A 21,875-nucleotide genomic window follows, 5' to 3' on the forward strand; every position below is an offset into this window, starting at 1 on the left:
TTCATCAATCTACTCAAGTATCTAGCCATAACTATTCATCAGACTGTAGTGCGTCGTGAGTACTGTACCAATGGTGAAAGTTCTGAGAGGCTGAAGTTAGTGGATCTATAAAGTATGCCAAAATTAGTTTACTGACAAACTGCAAAGTAATTTGTACAAAAGTGAAGAAAGTATTAATTACACGAACATTTTTTTCAAAAGGAATAAAAAGGCACAATAGCATGACTGGAATAATACACAAATAACAAGGATATAGGAGAAGGAACTTATGACGACGTTTTGGTCGACTTGTACCATTAACTAGTTGAAGGTTCTGTTCAAGGCAGGAGAGACGAAAGAGCTGGAACAGGAAGAGATATTTTACTGTCCACATATGAGCTAATAAGGCATTTAAACCACTAGAAATACCTTCGAGTGCTTGGAATGTATTCTTCGGAGCTGAGAAATATCTGATAACATATACCCAGAAGATACTTAAATGCCTAATCCCAAATCTCTCACTCCAGTACCTGAACGTACTGGAGTGAGAGATAGGAGGAACCCGTGATATACCTATGGCCTGTTGACGCCTGTCCTGGCGTCAACTATTTTGCTGATTGCCTGTTCATCCAGGCTGTTGCTGTTAGCGGCCCACTGACCTACATATCCATAACAGCCTTCTTTCATCTCCTTCACCTTTCCTCTTCCTCCCCAAACCTCTTTTCCCTTTCGCCTCTGCCTCTCCCTCCCTCTCACCCTATCTTCTCCCTCCTCTCTCTCTCTCTCTCTCTCTCTCCCCCAGACCGTCTTATTTCAAGTATGGTGGTATCTCAGACATCACTGGTGCTGGTGTTTCATGAGTGACGTGTTTGTTTAGGACCACCCACCAGCCTGAGTGACTGTCACTGATGATAGCCACACCAGTACACACAACCTTCCATCATCCTCATGACATCCACCTATAACTTTCTGCCTGGCCTCCACCCGTAACCTGCCTGGCCTCCACCCGTAACCTGCCTGGCCTCCACCCGTAACCTGCCTGGCCTCCACCCGTAACCTGCCTGGCCTCTATCAACAGTCTTCCACTGGGCAAATTAATATAACAAAATATTAAAAGGAGACAAATTTCATTTGTTTAGATATGGCAAGAATAACAAATTAAAAACAAAACAGGAAAATAACTTCGGAATAATTATGCCAGAAGATATGTCACTTAGAGAATACAATAAGACAAATGCAACGAATGCCAGAAAAGTGACAAAGTGGATAACGAGAACTTTCAAAACAAGAGAAAACACGTCAATACTATTATTCAAGCTATTAGTGCGCTCAAAACTAGAATACTGCGCTGTGCTCACACCTCCGTTCTTGGCAACAGAGATGTCAGAGCTAGAAAATATGGAGATCATTTTTTGCATGTATAAATTCAGTAAAGTATTTCAACAACTAGGTAAGCTTCAAAGTGGAAAGTACTATCTGGGGCGAAGATAAGACAAGTGATAACACATGCCAGCCCCAAAATCTATGCATACCTATAATAATTTTGTGGAGATATATAGGATAAAAATATAAAATCCGGTGAAAAGTAGAGGCACCACAGGCACAATAAACAAGTACCCGACCAGCCGGGTTGTGGTTCGTACGTTAGACTACGTGCGGCCAGCAGTAATAGCCTGGTTGATCAGGGCCTGATCCACAGGTAGGCCTAATGAAGGGCTGGGCCGCGGTGGCGTTGATCCCCGGAACACCCTCCAGGTAGACACCTTGTTAATATTAGTGGTCCAAAACTATTAACGCTGTTACTAGCAGATATCAGAAATATTGCCTGAACTAGCGTAGGAGTCTGCAAGGGGAAAGTGGACCGCTACTTTCGTCAAGGATCCCTTAGCTCGATCGCTAGCGCACTCAGCTCACACACTGAGGGCCGGGGGTCGATCCCCGGTACGACTGAAAACATTAGGACGTGTTTCCTTAAGACACCTGCTGTCCAATGTTCACCCATCAGTAAAATGGGTACCTGGGCGTTAGTCGACTGGTGTGGGTCGCATCCTGGGACAAAACTGACCTAATTTGCTGGAAATGCTCTGCATAACAAGAGGCTTTTTGTGTAGTCTTATGTCATTGATGTCAGCTAGGACTGTATACCTTGTACTTATAGAAATAATTATTAAGTGGCATATCAACCAGAATATGCTGGCTAGGTGAGCCACCCGGATACTAATAACAACAGCCTGATTGAAAAAGCAGCCAATAAGGAAGCTTGAACAGAGGCCGAGGTGGCGGAGTAGAAAAAACCTGGAAATTTGTGACAGCTCTAAAACAGCACGAAGGTAGCTTCAATTATTGTGCAGCTCACAAGGATACACAGTATCAGCAGTTCACAAGGATACACAGTATCAGCAGTTCACAAGGATACACAGTATCAGCAGTTCACAAGGATACACAGTATCAGCAGCTCACAAGGATACACAGTATCAGCAGTTCACAAGGATACACAGTATCAGCAGTTCACAAGGATACACAGTATCAGCAGCTCACAAGGATACACAGTATCAGCAGTTCACAAGGATACACAGTATCAGCAGTTCACAAGAATACACAGTATCAGCAGTTCACAAGGATACACAGTATCAGCAGTTCACAAGAATACACAGTATCAGCAGTTCACAAGAATACACAGTATCAGCAGTTCACAAGAATATACAGTATCAGCAGTTCACAAGAATACACAGTATCAGCAGTTCACAAGGATACACAGTATCAGCAGTTCACAAGGATACACAGTATCAGCAGTTCACAAGAATACACAGTATCAGCAGTTCACAAGAATACACAGTATCAGCAGTTAACAAGGATACACAGTATCAGCAGTTCACAAGAATACACAGTATCAGCAGTTCACAAGAATACACAGTATCAGCAGTTCACAAGAATACACAGTATCAGCAGTTCACAAGAATACACAGTATCAGCAGTTCACAAGGATACACAGTATCAGCAGTTCACAAGGATACACAGTATTAGAAGTTCACAAGGATACACAGTATCAGCAGTTCACAAGGATACACAGTATCAGCAGTTCACAAGAATACACAGTATCAGCAGTTCACAAGAATACACAGTATCAGCAGTTAACAAGGATACACAGTATCAGCAGTTCACAAGAATACACAGTATCAGCAGTTCACAAGGATACACAGTATCAGCAGTTCACAAGGATACACAGTATCAGCAGTTCACAAGGATACACAGTATCAGCAGTTCACAAGAATACACAGTATCAGCAGTTCACAAGGATACACAGTATCAGCAGTTCACAAGAATACACAGTATCAGCAGTTCACAAGGATACACAGTATCAGCAGTTCACAAGAATACACAGTATCAGTTCACAAGAATACACAGTATCAGCAGTTCACAAGGATACACAGTATCAGCAGTTCACAAGAATACACAGTATCAGCAGTTCACAAGGATACACAGTATCAGCAGTTCACAAGAATACACAGTATCAGCAGTTCACAAGGATACACAGTATCAGCAGTTCACAAGAATACACACTATCAGCAGTTCACAAGGATACACAGAAACAGTATCAGCAGTTCACAAGGATACACAGAAACAGTATCAGCAGTTCACAAGGACAAACAGTATCAGCAGTTCACAAGGATACACAGAAACAGTATCAGCAGTTCACAAGGACAAACAGTATCAGCAGTTCACAAGGATACACAGGACACACAGTATCAGCAGTTCACAAGGATACACAGGACACACAGTATCAGCAGTTCACAAGGATACACAGGACACACAGTATCAGCAGTTCACAAGGATACACAGGACACACAGTATCAGCAGTTCACAAGGATACACAGGACACAGTATCAGCAGTTCACAAGGATACACAGGACACACAGTATCAGCAGTTCACAAGGATACACAGGACACAGTATCAGCAGTTCACAAGGATACACAGGACACACAGTATCAGCAGTTCACAAGGATACACAGGACACACAGTATCAGCAGTTCACAAGGATACGCAGGACACAGTATCAGCAGTTCACAAGGATACACAGGACACACAGTATCAGCAGTTCACAAGGATACGCAGGACACAGTATCAGCAGTTCACAAGGATACACAGGACACACAGTATCAGCAGTTCACAAGGATACGCAGGACACAGTATCAGCAGTTCACAAGGATACACAGGACACACAGTATCAGCAGTTCACAAGGATACACAGGACACAGTATCAGCAGTTCACAAGGATACACAGGACACACAGTATCAGCAGTTCACAATGATACACAGGACACAGTATCAGCAGTTCACAAGGATACACAGGACACACAGTATCAGCAGTTCACAAGGAAACACAGGATACACAGTATCAGCAGTTCACAAGGATACACAGGACACACAGTATCAACAGTTCACAAGGATACACAGGATACACAGTATCAGCAGTTCACAAGGATACACAGGACACACAGTATCAACAGTTCACAAGGATACACAGGATACACAGTATCAGCAGTTCACAAGGATACACAGGAGACACAGTATCAGCAGTTCACAAGGAAACACAGGATACACAGTATCAGCAGTTCACAAGGATACACAGGACACACAGTATCAACAGTTCACAAGGATACACAGGATACACAGTATCAGCAGTTCACAAGGATACACAGGACACACAGTATCAACAGTTCACAAGGATACACAGGATACACAGTATCAACAGTTCACAAGGATACACAGGATACACAGTATCAGCAGTTCACAAGGATACACAGGACACACAGTATCAGCCGCGGCCAGACTCACTAACAAAACAATTTCCTCCAGCACATCCCAACACAGTAAATATCAACACTCACCACCTGTCCCATCCCCCACCTCACCCCTCACCACCTGTCCCATCCCCCACCTCACCCCTCACCACCTGTCCCATCCCCCACCTCACCCCTCACCACCTGTCCCATCCCCCACCTCACCCCTCACCACCTGTCCCATCCTCCCACCTCACCCCTCACCACCTGTCCCATCCCCCCACCTCACCCCTCACCACCTGTCCCATCCCCCCACCTCATCCCTCACCACCTGTCCCATCCCCCCACCTCATCCCTCACCACCTGTCCCATCCCCCACCTCACCCCTCACCACCTGTCCCATCCCCCCACCTCACCCCTCACCACCTGTCCCATCCCCCCACCTCATCCCTCACCACCTGTCCCATCCCCCCACCTCACCCCTCACCACCTGTCCCATCCCCCCACCTCACCTCACCGAGATCCTTTACTGCACGTATAAGTTCTGTCAAGCACCTTAACTACTGGGAACGCTTGGAAGCACTTGACTTGTACTCGTTGGAACGCAGGAGGGAGAGATATATCATAATCTACACTTGGAAAATCTTGGAAGGAATGGTCCCAAATCTGCACACACAAATCACTCCCTACGAAAGTAAAAGACTGGGCAGGCGATGCAAAATGCCCCCAATAAAAAGTAGGGGCGCCATTGGTACACTAAGAGAAAACACCATAAGTGTCCGGGGCCCAAAACTGTTCAACAGCCTCCCATCAAGCATTAGGGGAATTGCCAATAAACCCCTGGCTGCCTTCAAGAGAGAGCTGGACAGATACCTAAAGTCAGTGCCGGATCAGCCGGGCTGTGGCTCGTACGTCGGACTGCGTGCGGCCAGCAGTAACAGCCTAGTTGATCAGGCCCTGATCCATCGGGAGGCCTGGTCGTGGACCGGGCCGCGGGGGCGTTGATCCCCGGAATAACCTCCAGGTAACCTCCAGGTAACCCCTCACCACCTGTCCCATCCCCCCACCTCATCCCTCACCACCTGTCCCATCCCCCCACCTCACCCCTCACCACCTGTCCCATCCCCCACCGAACCCCTCACCCCCGGTCCCCTCCTCCCACCTCACCCCTCACCACCTGTCCCATCCCCCACCTCACCCCTCACCACCTGTCCCATCCCCCCCCCTCAGCCCTCACCACCTGTCCCCTCCTCCCACCTCACCCCTCACCACCTGTCCCATCCCCCCACCTCACCCCTCACCACCTGTCCCATCCTCCCACCTCACCCCTCACCACCTGTCCCATATTCCCCACCTCACCCCTCACCACCTTGTCCCTCCTCCTTTTTCTCCCTCCCCACCTCTCGATCATGTCCTATTTCCTCACCCTCGTGTCCTACTCTCCTTCACGTCTTAGTCGCTCCCTCACACCTCACACTACTCCCTCACACCTCACACTACTCCCTCACACCTCACACTACTCCCTCACACCTCACACTACTCCCTCACACCTCACACTACTCCCTCACACTACTCCCTCACACCTCACACTACTCCCTCACACCTCACACTACTCCCTCACACCTCACACTACTCCCTCACACCTCACACTACTCCCTCACACTACTCCCTCACACCTCACACTACTCCCTCACACCTCACACCTCACACTACTCCCTCACACCTCACACTAGTCCCTCACACCTCACACTACTCCCTCACACCTCACACTACTCCCTCACACTACTCCCTCACACCTCACACTACTCCCTCACACCTCACACTACTCCCTCACACCTCACACTATTCCCTCACAGTGAAGCTCCTAAGCCTCACTTGAATTTACTTTTCATTTAACAGTACAAACAGCGAGTCTCTGGCCCAGCCCTCCCTCCCTTCCCCCTCCTTCCCTCCCTCCCTTCCCCCTCCTTCCCTCCCTCCCTTCCCCCTCCTTCCCTCCCTCCCTTCCCCCTCCTTCCCTCCCTCCCTTCCCCCTCCTTCCCTCCCTCCCTTCCCCCTCCGTCCCTCCCTTCCCCCTCCTTCCCTCCCTACCTTCCCCCTCCTTCCCTCCCTTCCCCCTCCCCTCCCTCCCTTCCCCCTCCCCTCCCTCCCTTCCCCCTCCCTTCCCCCTCCCCTCCCTCCCTTCCCCCTCCTTCCCTCCATTCCCCCTCCTTCCCTCCCTTCCCCCTCCTTCCCTCCCTTCCCCCTCCCTCCCTCCCTTCCCCCTCCTTCCCTCCCTTCCCCCTCCTTCCCTCCCTTCCCCCTCCTTCCCTCCCTTCCCCCTCCTTCCCTCCCTTCCCCCTCCCCTCCCTTCCCCCTCCTTCCCTCCCTTCCCCCTCCTTCCCTACCTCCCTCCCTTCCCCCTCCTTCCCTCCCTTCCCCCTCCTTCCCTACCTCCCTCCCTTCCCCCTCCTTCCCTACCTCCCTCCCTTCCCCCTCCTTCCCTACCTCCCTCCCTTCCCCCTCCTTCCCTCCCTTCCCCCTCCTTCCCTCCCTTCCCCCTCCTTCCCTCCCTCCCTCCCTTCCCCCTCCTTCCTTCCCTCCCCCTCCTTCCTTCCCTCCACCTCCTTCCTTCCCTCCCCCTCCTTCCTTCCCTCCCTCCTCATTTCCTTACCTCCCTTCTTTCTTCCCTCCTTCCCTTCTTCCTTCAGTCCCTCCTTCCTTCCCTTCCTCCCTCCCTCCTTCCGTCCCTTCTTCCTTCCCTCCCTCCCTCACGCCTAGTAGTGGTGCAGGTTAAAGAGTATGGCACACTGGCACTATTCTCCACCACCTGACACTATTCTCCACCACCTGGCATTACTCTCCGCCACCTGGTACTATTCTCCACCACCTGGCACTACTCTACATCACCTGGCACTACTCTACATCACCTGGCACTACTCTACACCACCTGGTACTATTCTCCACCACCTGGTACTATTCTCCACCACCTGGCACTATTCTCCACCACCTGGCACTATTCTCCACCACCTGGCACTACTCTCCACCACCTGGCACTACTCTCCACCACCTGGCACTACTCTCCACCACCTGGTACTATTCCCCACCACCTGGTACTATTCTCCACCACCTGGCACTATTCTCCACCACCTGGCACTATTCTCCACCACCTGGCACTACTTCACATGCCACTACTCACTGCTCCAGGAAACACTCCACCTGCCACTACTCACTGCTCCAGGAAACACTTCACCTGCCACTACTCCATCTGCCACTACTCCACCTGCCACTACTCACTGCTCCAGGAAACACTCCACCTGCCACTACTCAACATGCCACTACTCGACATGCCACTACTCATTGCTCCAGGAAACACTCCACCTGCCACTACTCCACCTGCCACTACTCACTGCTCCAGGAAACACTCCACCTGCCACTACTCCACCTGCTACTACTCAACATGCCACTACTCATTGCTCCAGGAAACACTCCACATGCCACTACTCCACCAGCCACTACTCGACATGCCACTACTCACTGCTCCAGGAAACACTCCACATGCCACTACTGTAGCCAGTAAGCCTACATGCCTAGTTCCCATAGCTTTCCCCAGAGGGCAAGCCTATTGGGCATACCACTTGAAACTGCATCACCCTGCCTCTCTCACTCGGTGCCAATCCTTCACACAGTCAACAAGGCCTACTCCTCTCTCCCTCGCTGGCATGGCCCCCTGGAGACAGGGGCACAAACACACTGATTGTGTACCCAGATTTCGCAAATAAAGTAAGAAGCCTCCGAAGCCTTATTACTCCCCGCTACCAAGAACGACCCAATAAACCCGTAAACATTACTCCACCTGCCACTACTCCACCTACCACTACTCCACATGTCACTACTCCACATGTCACTACTCCACCTGCTACTACTCCGTCTGCTACTACTCCACCTGCCCCAGAAAACACTCCACAAGCCACCAATCCACCTACCACTACTCCACATGTCACTACTCCACACGCCACTATTCACTGCTCCAGGAAACACATTTAGAAGAGTTAATGACTTCAATTAACTCCTCGCTGCCTTTTGTCCTAATGGTCTCCAAAACAGACCAAGACACTTCTGAGACCACTTTTACCAGCGGTCTCTAAGACATTCTCTGCTATTTCTGAGATCAATATTATAGTCTTCAAAATGCCCTAAGACATTTCTGAGACAGTTTTAATAAACGGTTTCCTTTACAACTTACGTAGGGCATTCCTGAGACTGTTTGGAAAAACAGTACTTACTGATGAATATAACGACATTCATCAAATGGGGCTCATCAGTCCTAAAAAGCAGTGTTTCGCGTATTAGCTGCGCTCATGCGCAACAATCAAATATCGCCCACTAATTACTGAGGCCGTGCACTAATTACTGAGGCCGTGCACTAATTACTGAGGCCGTGCACTAATTACTGAGGCCGTGCACTAATTACTGAGGTCGTGTACTAATAACTGAGGTCGTGCACTAATTACAAATGACCAACAAATTTAAACTTATCTCAGAAAAAATACTGGTTTGAAAGTAACACTGATACACTGGAAGTAACACTGAAGGTAGCCTTGATGCACAGAACACTGACGCAATGAAGATAACACTGATACACTAAAAAAAACAATACACTGAAGGTAACACTGACGCTCTGAAGATAATGAAGGTAACACTAATACACTGAAGGTAACAGATACACTGAAGGTAACATAGATACACCGAAGGTAACACTGATACACCGAAGGTAACAATGATACACTGAGGGTAACACTGAAGGTAACACTGATGCACTGAAAGTAACACTGATACACTGAAGATAACACTGATACACTGAAGATAACACTGATACACTGAAGATAACACTGATACACTGAAGATAACACTGATACACTGAAGGTAACACTGATGCACTGAAGATAACATTGAAGGTAACACTGATGCACTGAAGGTAATACTGATACAATGAAGGTAACATTGATACACCGAAGGTAACACTGATACACCGAAGGTAACACTGATACACTGAAGGTAACACTGATACACTGAAGGTAACAATGATACACTGAGGGTAACACTGAAGGTAACACTGATGCACTGAAAGTAACACTGATACACTGAAGATAACACTGATACACTGAAGGTAACACTGATACACTGAAGGTAACACTGATGCACTGAAGATAACACTGATACACTGAAGGTAACATTGAAGGTAACACTGATGCACTGAAGGTAATACTGATACAATGAAGGTAACATTTATACACTGAAAGTAACGGTGAGACATTGAAGGTAACATTGATACACCGCAGGTAACACTGATGCACTGGAGATAACACTGACGCACCGCTGGTAACACTGATGCATTGCTGGTAACACTGAAGGTATCACTGATGCACTGGAGGTAACACTGAAGGTAACACTGATACACTGGAGGTAACACTGAAGGTAACACTGATACACTGGAGGTAACACTGAAGGTAACACTGATGCACTGGAGGTAACACTGATACACCGGAGGTAACACTGAAGGTAACACTGAAGGTAACACTGATACACTGGAGGTAACACTGAAGGTAACACTGATACACCGGAGGTAACACTGAAGGTAACACTGATACAACGGAGGTAACACTGAAGGTAACACTGAAGGTAACACTGATACAACGGAGGTAACACTGAAGGTAACACTGATACAACGGAGGTAACACTGAAGGTAACACTGAAGGTAACACTGATACACCGGAGGTAACACTGAAGGTAGCACTGATACAACGGAGGTAACACTGAAGGTAACACTGATACAACGGAGGTAACACTGATACAACGGAGGTAACACTGAAGGTAACACTGATACACAGGAGGTAACACTGAAGATAACACTGAAGGTAACATTGATACACCGGAGGTAACACTGAAGGTAGCACTGATACAACGGAGGTAACACTGAAGGTAACACTGATACAACGGAGGTAACACTGATACAACGGAGGTAACACTGATACACAGGAGGTAACACTGAAGATAACACTGAAGGTAACATTGATACACCGGAGGTAACACTGAAGGTAACACTGATACAACGGAGGTAACACTGATACAACGGAGGTAACACTGATACACAGGAGGTAACACTGAAGATAACACTGAAGGTAACATTGATACACCGGAGGTAACACTGAAGGTAGCACTGATACAACGGAGGTAACACTGAAGGTAGCACTGATACAACGGAGGTAACACTGAAGGTAACACTGATACAACGGAGGTAACACTGATACAACGGAGGTAACACTGACACAACGGAGGTAACACTGATACAACGGAGGTAACACTGAAGGTAACACTGATACAACGGAGGTAACACTGATACAACGGAGGTAACACTGAAGGTAACACTGATACAACGGAGGTAACACTGAAGGTAACACTGATACAACGGAGGTAACACTGAAGGTAACACTGATACAACGGAGGTAACACTGAAGGTAACACTGATACACTAAACACTACTAAGTTTTTATAGTCTCTCTCTAATAAAGTGCTCTTCAAATATTAGTATTAATATTTTAGTAGATATTTAAAGTTAAAGAATCTCACGATTTATGTAACTTAATAATCATAGTTATATGTGACCTAACAATCATAATTATACTATGTGACCTATTATAATTATACTATATGACCTAATAATCATAATTATGTGACCTAAATCTATTTTTCACAAATCCGTATTTTTCATAATCCATAAAACGATTCATGTCATCGGGCAGGAGCTTGAGCAAAATTTAGACGCAAAGAGAAATATCCCCACCATTTATGCCGAAAGATATACCTAGTTGTTATGCTAGCAGACTGTGAGTAAGAGTGGCACCCTCCCCAGAGAAGAGGTCCTCCTATCTCAGACACAAACTACAAACCCTACCACCACGTTAAGGTGACCCAGCTTCGGGGAAGAGGGGTGGGAAGAAGAGTAGCTGAGTCATCTTGTGAGAGAGCAGTCAGGGAAAAACTGGGCAGCGTTAATTAAGCTTCTGTCATCACTGATCATATCCTTAAGCAAATATCAAGGAGCCGCTGACCTCCTAGAAGGTTGTGAAAGTTAAGAAAGCACAGACCATGACGTGGAGATCAGAGGCGGCAGCAACTGCAGAATGTGGAAACATAATTAGACAAAGAATGATCAGCATTATTATTGTATTTATAGTAAATGATTCTAGAAGTCAGTGTCTCCAGTCCCAGACCAGGCCTCCTGTTGGATGGCGTAGTCATTCAGGGTGTTGGTGCTACCTGTTGGTGGTCCAGTGTACGCACCACAGTCCTACTGATCAGTAATTGACAAGGAACATATCAAGTTCCTTCTTGAAGACGGCCAGATTTTTATTGGCGAGTCTCTTTATGTATGAAGGAAGGTTGATATAAAGTCTTGATTCCGTAAATTTACACTTATAGAGTTATCTCTTAGTGCACTCTTAGGACCTCTGCAGTAATTCAGTCGAGCTTCTTGCGCTCGTAAAGAGTGATTTCGGTTAGGAGATTTGGGACCAATCCTTGAAGAATCTTCCAAAAGAAAATTATTATTTATTTTTCTCGCCTACGTTCCAGGGAGTACAGCTCGAGGGATTTAAAAAAAATCCTAGTAACTTATTTGCTTGACTGAATTTACATAAGCAGTGAAAGTTCTCTGTAAATTCCCCAGTTTCGCCTGCCTTAAAGGGGGCTGTCAGTGTAGAGCAATATTCCAGTCTCGAGAGAAGAAGTGACATTAACAATATCACCTTACTGGTATTGCCTGTTATTCTGCCTAGAATTTTCCCAGTGATAACACTTATGATCCTTGAATATTCATAATATATTATAACATTATCACTCATAATTCCCTTACATTACTTTTCTTTTTTATTGATGAGCTTGAGTTTGTTTTAAACTTCGTGTCATGTTTTAGCTCCTTAATTTTTCCACTGGGTAGCAAATAAAATTTATCCTCATTCAACATATTACTGTTGGTGACCCACCGGAAGACTTGGTTATTAGCTTCAACAGTTGCTGTATCCTCAAAAGATGCCAGACTCGAACAAAATTCTAGCATTATACGCAAAGGATGATATAGTTCTATGGTTTATGTTTCTGTCTCATATAAGAATGAGGAGGAGAATAAGGCGAGTACTGTGCCTTGAGGAACAAAGCTTTTCAATGTGGCAGCCTCTGTAATTTGTTGATTACTCTCTGTACAGGTTTCCTTAGAAAGTTTGAAATCAATTTGTCCAATTATCCAGTTATTCCATTTGCACGCATTTTGTGCCTTATTAAACCGTGATCACACTTATCGAAGACATCTGTAAAGTCTGTGTACGCTACTTTTGTATATTAATTTTCTTCCAGTGCATCCAAGACCGCGTCGCAATGGTACAGCAACTGAGGCGAGAGCGATGTGCTGTGAACCCGTGTTGACCAGGGTTGTGTAAATGTTCCGATGCCATGTGTTTACCTTAAACCTCGTGAAAAGATGTAGATAATATGGATCATCAATATCTGTATTGTTTCTTGCAACTGTTCTCCTGCCATCTTTGTGGAATGATGCTACACTGTTAATATTAATGACCAGGATGACTCCTGCATCTAGACTCGCTCTCCATAGGTATTTTTAGCAAGTCTTAATGAAAATGGAGTCCAGCGAGTCTGTGCCTAGGGCAGAGACCATGGACAAGTGGACATAATATTACAAGCTTCAAAATCTCGTCAAATTATGGTTATGTCCGAAATCTGAAGATGTTTGCTCAGTTTCGAGTCTCAAATAAAAAATTCATTTGGATTATCAGGTGTTTGATTAACGATTCACTGATCACATATTATGACTTCAGTATTTCATTTCGTTGTCATTAGTATAAGTTTCAAAGGTTGCAGCCCAGGACCGGGGCTGGAACCTTTAAAAACTGGAAACCTGCAACCCCCCTCCCCTTCCCCTCTGTCTCGAAACTGGAGTGTTAGTGAAGCAGAGGTTCAACTGGTCGTCTTCTCTGGCCTGAAAGAATATCCCAAATGTTTGTGCTGCAACGCAACATCTTCCCAGCAACATAAACAAAAACAATAAAATAAAACCTTTCCAACTAGGTTACAGGTATGTCACAGGTATATACGCATAACATACATGTGCACATGTCAATATACTCTCACAAACTTAAATGTACACGTATCTCCCTCCCTCTCTCCCCCCTCAACTTCCACCTCACCAGAAACAAAATCATCCCCACCACCAAGAAGTAGCTAAACCACAGCAGCAATAAGAGCTACACTCCCAGTAAAACCATACAATAATCAGCCTAGGTGTGCAATGTCTGGCACACCACCACCACTAATGAACACACGTCTGCTGTGAGGCGCCACAGATAACGTTTTTCACCAACACTGATGTTAATTAAGACATTTTTCTGTGAGCTGTCTCTCCCTCGTCCTTGGGAAACAACTCCCACCTTTACACGGGAAATGAATCATCCTGGGAATGATAATTATAACTGATACTCAGAGATAACTTTTATTTCAATTATTAGTGCTATTTTAGTTATAATTTTTAATACAATTATTTTTATTATTAAAACCGAAATGCCTGCCTTTAGTGTCGCTCACACAGTATATTACGGACGGTATGCTTGGAATAACACTCGACTCATATCTGTGGTATACCTGTAATGGGTTTCGAGAATTTCCCTACTCTCCCCAGTCTTACCTTGTCGAGTGCTTGCTTGGCTGTGGCTGCTGGCTGCTAGCTGGACCACTTACCCATCACAGCCTATTTGATCTGGCTCTTGCGGAGGTACTGATGGAAGTATGTTCTATCCTGTAAAGTGCCTGGTCAACCAGACTGTGGTTATTAGCAACACCCAGGTCTACGCAGCCATCAAGGCCTGACTGATGTCACTAGTGAAAGGTAGTTGACTCAGTCTTCGTGCCACTCCTTTATACCACAAAGCTGGTAGTGTGGTACTCACCCTATAAACTTTTGTACCACTCCTTGATCAAGCAGGTACAAGATACAACAAAGTAGGTATGTGTGGTACTCACCCTAAAACCTTTGTACCACTCCTTGATCATCTGCTCGTCGTATCTGGTGTGTGTCTTAAGAAACTCCAAGTCCTCCTTAGACAGCTTCTCCTTGCTCCCGAAACACCCCATACTGCAACAGTAACATAGATAGTTAGAATCAATAAGCATTATTGACACACACACACACACACACACACACACACACACACACACACACACACACACGTGTAAGCATTTCTCGAAGAAACTAACAACTCTGCGATCTGAATAAGACATGTGCAACATTTCAATATCTTTATTGCCGAGACGAATCACCTGCGCAGCAGGCTGCTTTAGTCGAATGTTGAGGTGACTAATAACTAGAAGATCAATGAAGTGGAAATGTGAGGTGCTCAGTCCCTCCCTTGGTTGAAATGGAATAGTCATCTTAAGGTGTTCAGTCCTTCAGCCTAGATGGAAGGTGTTCACTTCCTAGGCTGAGAGACTGAACACCTCAAACCTTCACTTCCTCAATGATCTCCTGTATATTAGTCACCTCTGGATTCGACTGAAGAAGCCTGCTACATAGGAGAAACTTCTCCACCATGAAGATACCAAAGTGTTAATAATATCTGTGATATACCTGTGGCCTGTTTCAGAAGTTTTCCTACCCCCCCCCCTGGCCCAGCCCGGCGCCATGACTCCTGGGTAAACGGTCACCACAGGTGGTGAGACGAGTCCTAGTAATGAAAGTGACGTAATTGATGATGATGATGGTGATAGGTGAAAACTTTCAAAATCAGTATCAGTATCATCAGACACTTCATACACTAACAACAGAGACTTTATACATTAACAACAGAGACTTCATAAACTAACAACCACATCAGACACTAACAACAGTCACATCAGACACTAACAACAGTCACATCAGACACTAACAACAGCCACATTAGACACTAACAACAGTCACATCAGACACTAACAACAGTCACATCAGACACTAACAACAGTCACATCAGACACTAGCAACAGTCACATCAGACACTAACAACAGTCACATCAGACACTAGCAACAGTCACATCAGACACTAACAACAGTCACATCAGACACTAACAACAGTCACATCAGACACTAACAACAGTCACATCACACTAACAACAGTCACATCAGACACTAACAACAGTCACATCAGACACTAACAACAGTCACATCAGACACTAACAACAGTCACATCAGACACTAACAACAGCCACATTAGACACTAACAACAGTCACATCAGACACTAACAACAGTCACATCAGACACTAACAACAGTCACATCAGACACTAGCAACAGTCACATCAGACACTAACAACAGTCACATCAGACACTAACAAAAGACAGAGCAGACACTAGAGATCGGAGAAGATGGATGGAGGAGGAAAGAGGAGGGAAGGAGAGAGAGAGAGGAGGGGAGGGGAGGTAGGATTGGGAAGAGGGGAGGGGTGGTAGAACAGAAGGTCGGGAAAGACCAGAAGGAGAAGGGAAGAAGTGAATATAAAGTGACTTGGAGGAGGAGGAAGAAATAAAGGGAGGGCGGAGGGTAGGATGGGAGGTACAAAAGGGGGAAAAAAAGGAAAGAAAGGGAGCAAGGAATGGACGGAAGGAGGCGAGGAAAGGTGAGGAGAGAGAGGTGATGTGAGACATAAAAAGAGACAGACACAGACGAGGACCAAAAAGAACTACACAGGGATCTAGACAGACTGCAGGCCTGGTCCGGTAACTGCTTCTTGGAGTTCAACCCCCATGAAGTGCAAAGTCATGAAGATTGGGGAAGGGCAGAGAAGACCGCAGATTGAGTACAGTCTAGGGGGCCAGAGATTACAAACATCACTCGGGGAAAAGGATCTTGGGGTGAGTATAACAACAGGCACATCTCCTGAGGTTCACATCTACCAAACAACTGCTGCAGCGCCTAGCAAACCTAAGAACAGCATTCCAACATCTTAATAGGAATCGTTCAGGACCCTGTACACCGTGTACGTTAGGCCCATATTGGAGCATGCGGCACCAGTTTGGAACCCACACCTAGCCAAGCACGTGGAGAAACTAGAGAAAGTGCAAAGGTTTGCAACAAGACCAGTCCCAGAGCTAAGAGGTATGTCCTACTAGGAGAGGTTAAGGGAAATCGACCTGACGACACTGGAGGATATGAGAGATAAGGAGGATATGATAACGACATATTAAATACTGAGAGGAATCGACACGGTGGACAGACACAGGATGTTCCAGAGATGGGACAAATCAACAAGGGGTCACAGTTGGAAGTTGAAGACTCAGATGAATCACAAGGATGTTAGGAAGTATTTCTTCAGTCACAGTGGAGGCAGGATCCACACACAGCTTTAAGAAGTATGATAAAGCTCAGAGCAGGAAGAGTGACCTAGAAGCGGCCAGTGAAGAGGCAGGGCCAGGAGCTGTGACTCGACCCCCTACAACCACGAGCACGCACACACACACATACACACACACACACACACACACACATACACACACACACACACACACACACACACACACACACACACACACACACACACACGTGGTAATACAAGAGAAGTATCAACGTCTCAGCAGTAATCCTAACACTACACACTTCAAGAAGCCATTGACAGCGTTTTTTATTAGTTAATTATATTATATTACATTATTATTATTATTATTATTATTATGGGAATGGCAAACAATGACGCTTGATCCAAGGGAAGGGCAGCTCTAATTCCTGGAATCAAGAGCCTTTAACCAGCATGAAGGCACCCAGCGCTGTAGGATCAGATGCCAATGTAAGAGAGGAAGACTCCGTTTTCACAGTTGTAAAGTTGCAGAGGGACGTGTGTACCACCAGTAGTGTGAACAGTTGTTCCAGAGGGACGTGTGTACTACCAGTAGTGTGAACAGTTGTTCCAGAGGGACGTGTGTACTACCAGTAGTGTGTACAGTTGTTCCAGAGGGACGTGTGTACTACCAGTAGTGTGTACAGTTGTTCCAGAGGGACGTGTGTACTACCAGTAGGGTGTACAGTTGTTCCAGAGGGACGTGTGTACTACCAGTAGTGTGAACAGTTGTTCCAGAGGGACGTGTGTACTACCAGTAGTGTGAACAGTTGTTCCAGAGGGACGTGTGTACCACCAGTAGTGTGAACAGTTGTTCCAGAGGGACGTGTGTACCACCAGTAGTGTGAACAGTTGTTCCAGAGGGACGTGTGTACTACCAGTAGTGTGAACAGTTGTTCCAGAGGGACGTGTGTACTACCAGTAGTGTGAACAGTTGTTCCAGAGGGACGTGTGTACCACCAGTAGTGTGTACAGTTGTTCCAGAGGGACGTGTGTACTACCAGTAGTGTGTACAGTTGTTCCAGAGGGACGTGTGTACCACCAGTAGTGTGAACAGTTGTTCCAGAGGGACGTGTGTACCACCAGTAGTGTGAACAGTTGTTCCAGAGGGACGTGTGTACTACCAGTAGTGTGTACAGTTGTTCCAGAGGGACGTGTGTACTACCAGTAGTGTGTACAGTTGTTCCAGAGGGACGTGTGTACCACCAGTAGTGTGAACAGTTGTTCCAGAGGGACGTGTGTACCACCAGTAGTGTGAACAGTTGTTCCAGAGGGACGTGTGTACCACCAGTAGTGTGAACAAATGTTCCAGAGGGACGTGTGTACCACCAGTAGTGTGAACAGTTGTTCCAGAGGGACGTGTGTACTACCAGTAGTGTGAACAGTTGTTCCAGAGGGACGTGTGTACCACCAGTAGTGTGAACAGTTGTTCCAGAGGGACGTGTGTACCACCAGTAGTGTGAACAGTTGTTCCAGAGGGACGTGTGTACCACCAGTAGTGTGAACAGCTGTTCCAGAGGGACGTGTGTACCACCAGTAGTGTGTATAGTTGTTCCAGAGGGACGTGTGTACCACCAGTAGTGTGAACAGTTGTTCCAGAGGGACGTGTGTACCACCAGTAGTGTGTATAGTTGTTCCAGAGGGACGTGTGTACCACCAGTAGTGTGAACAGTTGTTCCAGAGGGACGTGTGTATCACCAGTAGTGTGTACAGTTGTTCCAGAGGGACGTGTGTACTACCAGTGGTGTGAACAGTTCTTCCAGAGGGACGTGTGTACTACCAGTAGTGTGTACAGTTGTTCCAGAGGGACGTGTGTACTACCATTAGTGTGAACAGTTGTTCCAGAGGGACGTGTGTACTACCATTAGTGTGAACAGTTGTTCCAGAGGGACGTGTGTACTACCAGTAGTGTGAACAGTTGTTCCAGAGGGACGTGTGTACTACCAGTAGTGTGTACAGTTGTTCCAGAGGGACGTGTGTACTACCAGTAGTGTGAACAGTTGTTCCAGAGGGACGTGTGTACCACCAGTAGTGTGAACAGTTGTTCCAGAGGGACGTGTGTACCACCAGTAGTCTGTACAGTTGTTCCAGAGGGACGTGTGTACTACCAGTGGTGTGAACAGTTCTTCCAGAGGGACGTGTGTACTACCAGTAGTGTGAAGAGTTGTTCCAGAGGGACGTGTGTACTACCAGTAGTGTGTACAGTTGTTCCAGAGGGACGTGTGTACCACCAGTAGTGTGTACAGTTCCAGAGGGACGTGTGTACCACCAGTAGGGTGAACAGTTGTTCCAGAGGGACGTGTGTAGTACCAGTAGTGTGAACAGTTGTTCCAGAGGGACGTGTGTACCACCAGTAGTGTGTACAGTTGTTCCAGAGGGACGTGTGTACTACCAGTAGTGTGTACAGTTGTTCCAGAGGGACGTGTGTACTACCAGTAGTGTGTACAGTTGTTCCAGAGGGACGTGTGTACTACCAGTAGTGTGAACAGTTGTTCCAAAGGGACGTGTGTACTACCAGTAGTGTGTACAGTTGTTCCAGAGGGACGTGTGTACCACCAGTAGTGTGTACAGTTGTTCCAGAGGGACGTGTGTACCACCAGTAGGGTGAACAGTTGTTCCAGAGGGACGTGTGTACTACCAGTAGTGTGAACAGTTGTTCCAGAGGGACGTGTGTACTACCAGTAGGGTAAACAGTTGTTCCAGAGGGACGTGTGTACCACCAGTAGGGTGAACAGTTGTTCCAGAGGGACGTGTGTACTACCAGTAGTGTGAACAGTTGTTCCAGAGGGACGTGTGTACTACCAGTAGTGTGAACAGTTGTTCCAGAGGGACGTGTGTACTACCAGTAGTGTGAACAGTTGTTCCAGAGGGACGTGTGTACTACCAGTAGTGTGAACAGTTGTTCCAGAGGGACGTGTGTACTACCAGTAGTGTGAACAGTTGTTCCAGAGGGACGTGTGTACTACCAGTAGTGTGAACAGTTGTTCCAGAGGGACGTGTGTACTACCAGTAGTGTGAACAGTTGTTCCAGAGGGACGTGTGTACTACCAGTAGTGTGAACAGTTGTTCCAGAGGGACGTGTGTACTACCAGTAGTGTGAACAGTTGTTCCAGAGGGACGTGTGTACTACCAGTAGTGTGAACAGTTGTTCCAGAGGGACGTGTGTACTACCAGTAGTGTGAACAGTTGTTCCAGAGGGACGTGTGTACTACCAGTAGTGTGAACAGTTGTTCCAGAGGGACGTGTGTACTACCAGTAGTGTGAACAGTTGTTCCAGAGGGACGTGTGTACTACCAGTAGTGTGAACAGTTGTTCCAGAGGGACGTGTGTACTACCAGTAGTGTGAACAGTTGTTCCAGAGGGACGTGTGTACTACCAGTAGTGTGAACAGTTGTTCCAGAGGGACGTGTGTACTACCAGTAGTGTGAACAGTTGTTCCAGAGGGACGTGTGTACTACCAGTAGTGTGAACAGTTGTTCCAGAGGGACGTGTGTACTACCAGTAGTGTGAACAGTTGTTCCAGAGGGACGTGTGTACTACCAGTAGTGTGAACAGTTGTTCCAGAGGGACGTGTGTACTACCAGTAGTGTGAACAGTTGTTCCAGAGGGACGTGTGTACTACCAGTAGTGTGAACAGTTGTTCCAGAGGGACGTGTGTACTACCAGTAGTGTGAACAGTTGTTCCAGAGGGACGTGTGTACTACCAGTAGTGTGAACAGTTGTTCCAGAGGGACGTGTGTACTACCAGTAGTGTGAACAGTTGTTCCAGAGGGACGTGTGTACTACCAGTAGTGTGAACAGTTGTTCCAGAGGGACGTGTGTACTACCAGTAGTGTCAACAACAATCTCTCACATCATATTTTGTGTATTTGTTATAATCTTCACTGCTTGACGGTATCAGTGGTAAAATGATAAATACTTACAAAACGTCAAGAATACAGAAAATTTTAATATAATGCAAGTGGTAGTGTAGAGCTGCTTTCTGAAGCAGTGTTAGACGTACTGAATCAGCTAGAGGAAATAAGCTCCTTCCTCTGCTGTCAGGTAAGAGTTCTGATAATCTTCACGTGAGAAGTGGCCTTGCAAACCACGCTCACACATCCTTATGTTTATGTTATGTTATTCTCTTCTATAGTAAGTAGAGAATATTTCTAGGTTTCCGCTCGGCAGAGTTCAGTGGAATAAGCTCCCACCTGGCTTAGCCTGGATTAGGATAATCTGACCTGGGATTACAACGACTGAGACATGATTAACTGCTTACCCGTTCAATCTGTTGATTGTTCCAGGGATCATCTCCTCCCGCGGCGTGGTCTGAGACCAGGCCTCCTGATTGACGACCTCGTGAGTAAGGCTGTTGGTACTTGCAGCACGCACATACCTTTGATGTGCCATTAACGGGTTTCAAGAGATTTCCTACTCCGGCAGCCCGGCCCTGGGCCAGGCTCCGAAAGTAGACACTACAACACAAGCCACAACACAAAACATGATCACCAGCCTAATCCTGGGTATTACTAACATCAAGGTCTGAGTTCCATCGGTGTTTCATTTGTTGACTCTTGATATAGTAGACAGAGGACGTGAATGAGGTGAAAAACAGCGAGGTAGGAGAGGGAGGGGATAAAAAGGAACGGAGTGAAAGATGAACAGGGGAAGGAGGGAATGAAGAGTGGGAAAGAAGTAGGAGTAAGGGATGGGGGAATAATAATA

At 46.5% G+C, this 21,875-nt stretch overlaps 1 protein-coding gene across 3 annotated transcripts in view; it reads right to left on the reverse strand.

Moving 5' to 3' along the window:
- LOC128701100 (neuronal calcium sensor 2) overlaps positions 1 to 21,875 on the reverse strand; it is a 544,015-nt gene that overhangs the window by 101,773 nt on the left and 420,367 nt on the right. For all 3 annotated transcript variants that reach the window (XM_053794654.2, XM_053794653.2, XM_053794652.2), the window contains one exon: positions 14,830 to 14,941. In XM_053794654.2, coding sequence (XP_053650629.1) covers positions 14,830 to 14,940 — 111 coding nt within the window. In that variant the 5' untranslated portion in view covers position 14,941. The remainder of the gene's footprint in view (positions 1 to 14,829; positions 14,942 to 21,875) is intronic.

The sequence above is a fragment of the Cherax quadricarinatus genome, chromosome 73, assembly GCF_038502225.1.
Source record: "Cherax quadricarinatus isolate ZL_2023a chromosome 73, ASM3850222v1, whole genome shotgun sequence".
Classification (NCBI taxonomy): Eukaryota; Metazoa; Arthropoda; class Malacostraca; order Decapoda; family Parastacidae; genus Cherax; species Cherax quadricarinatus.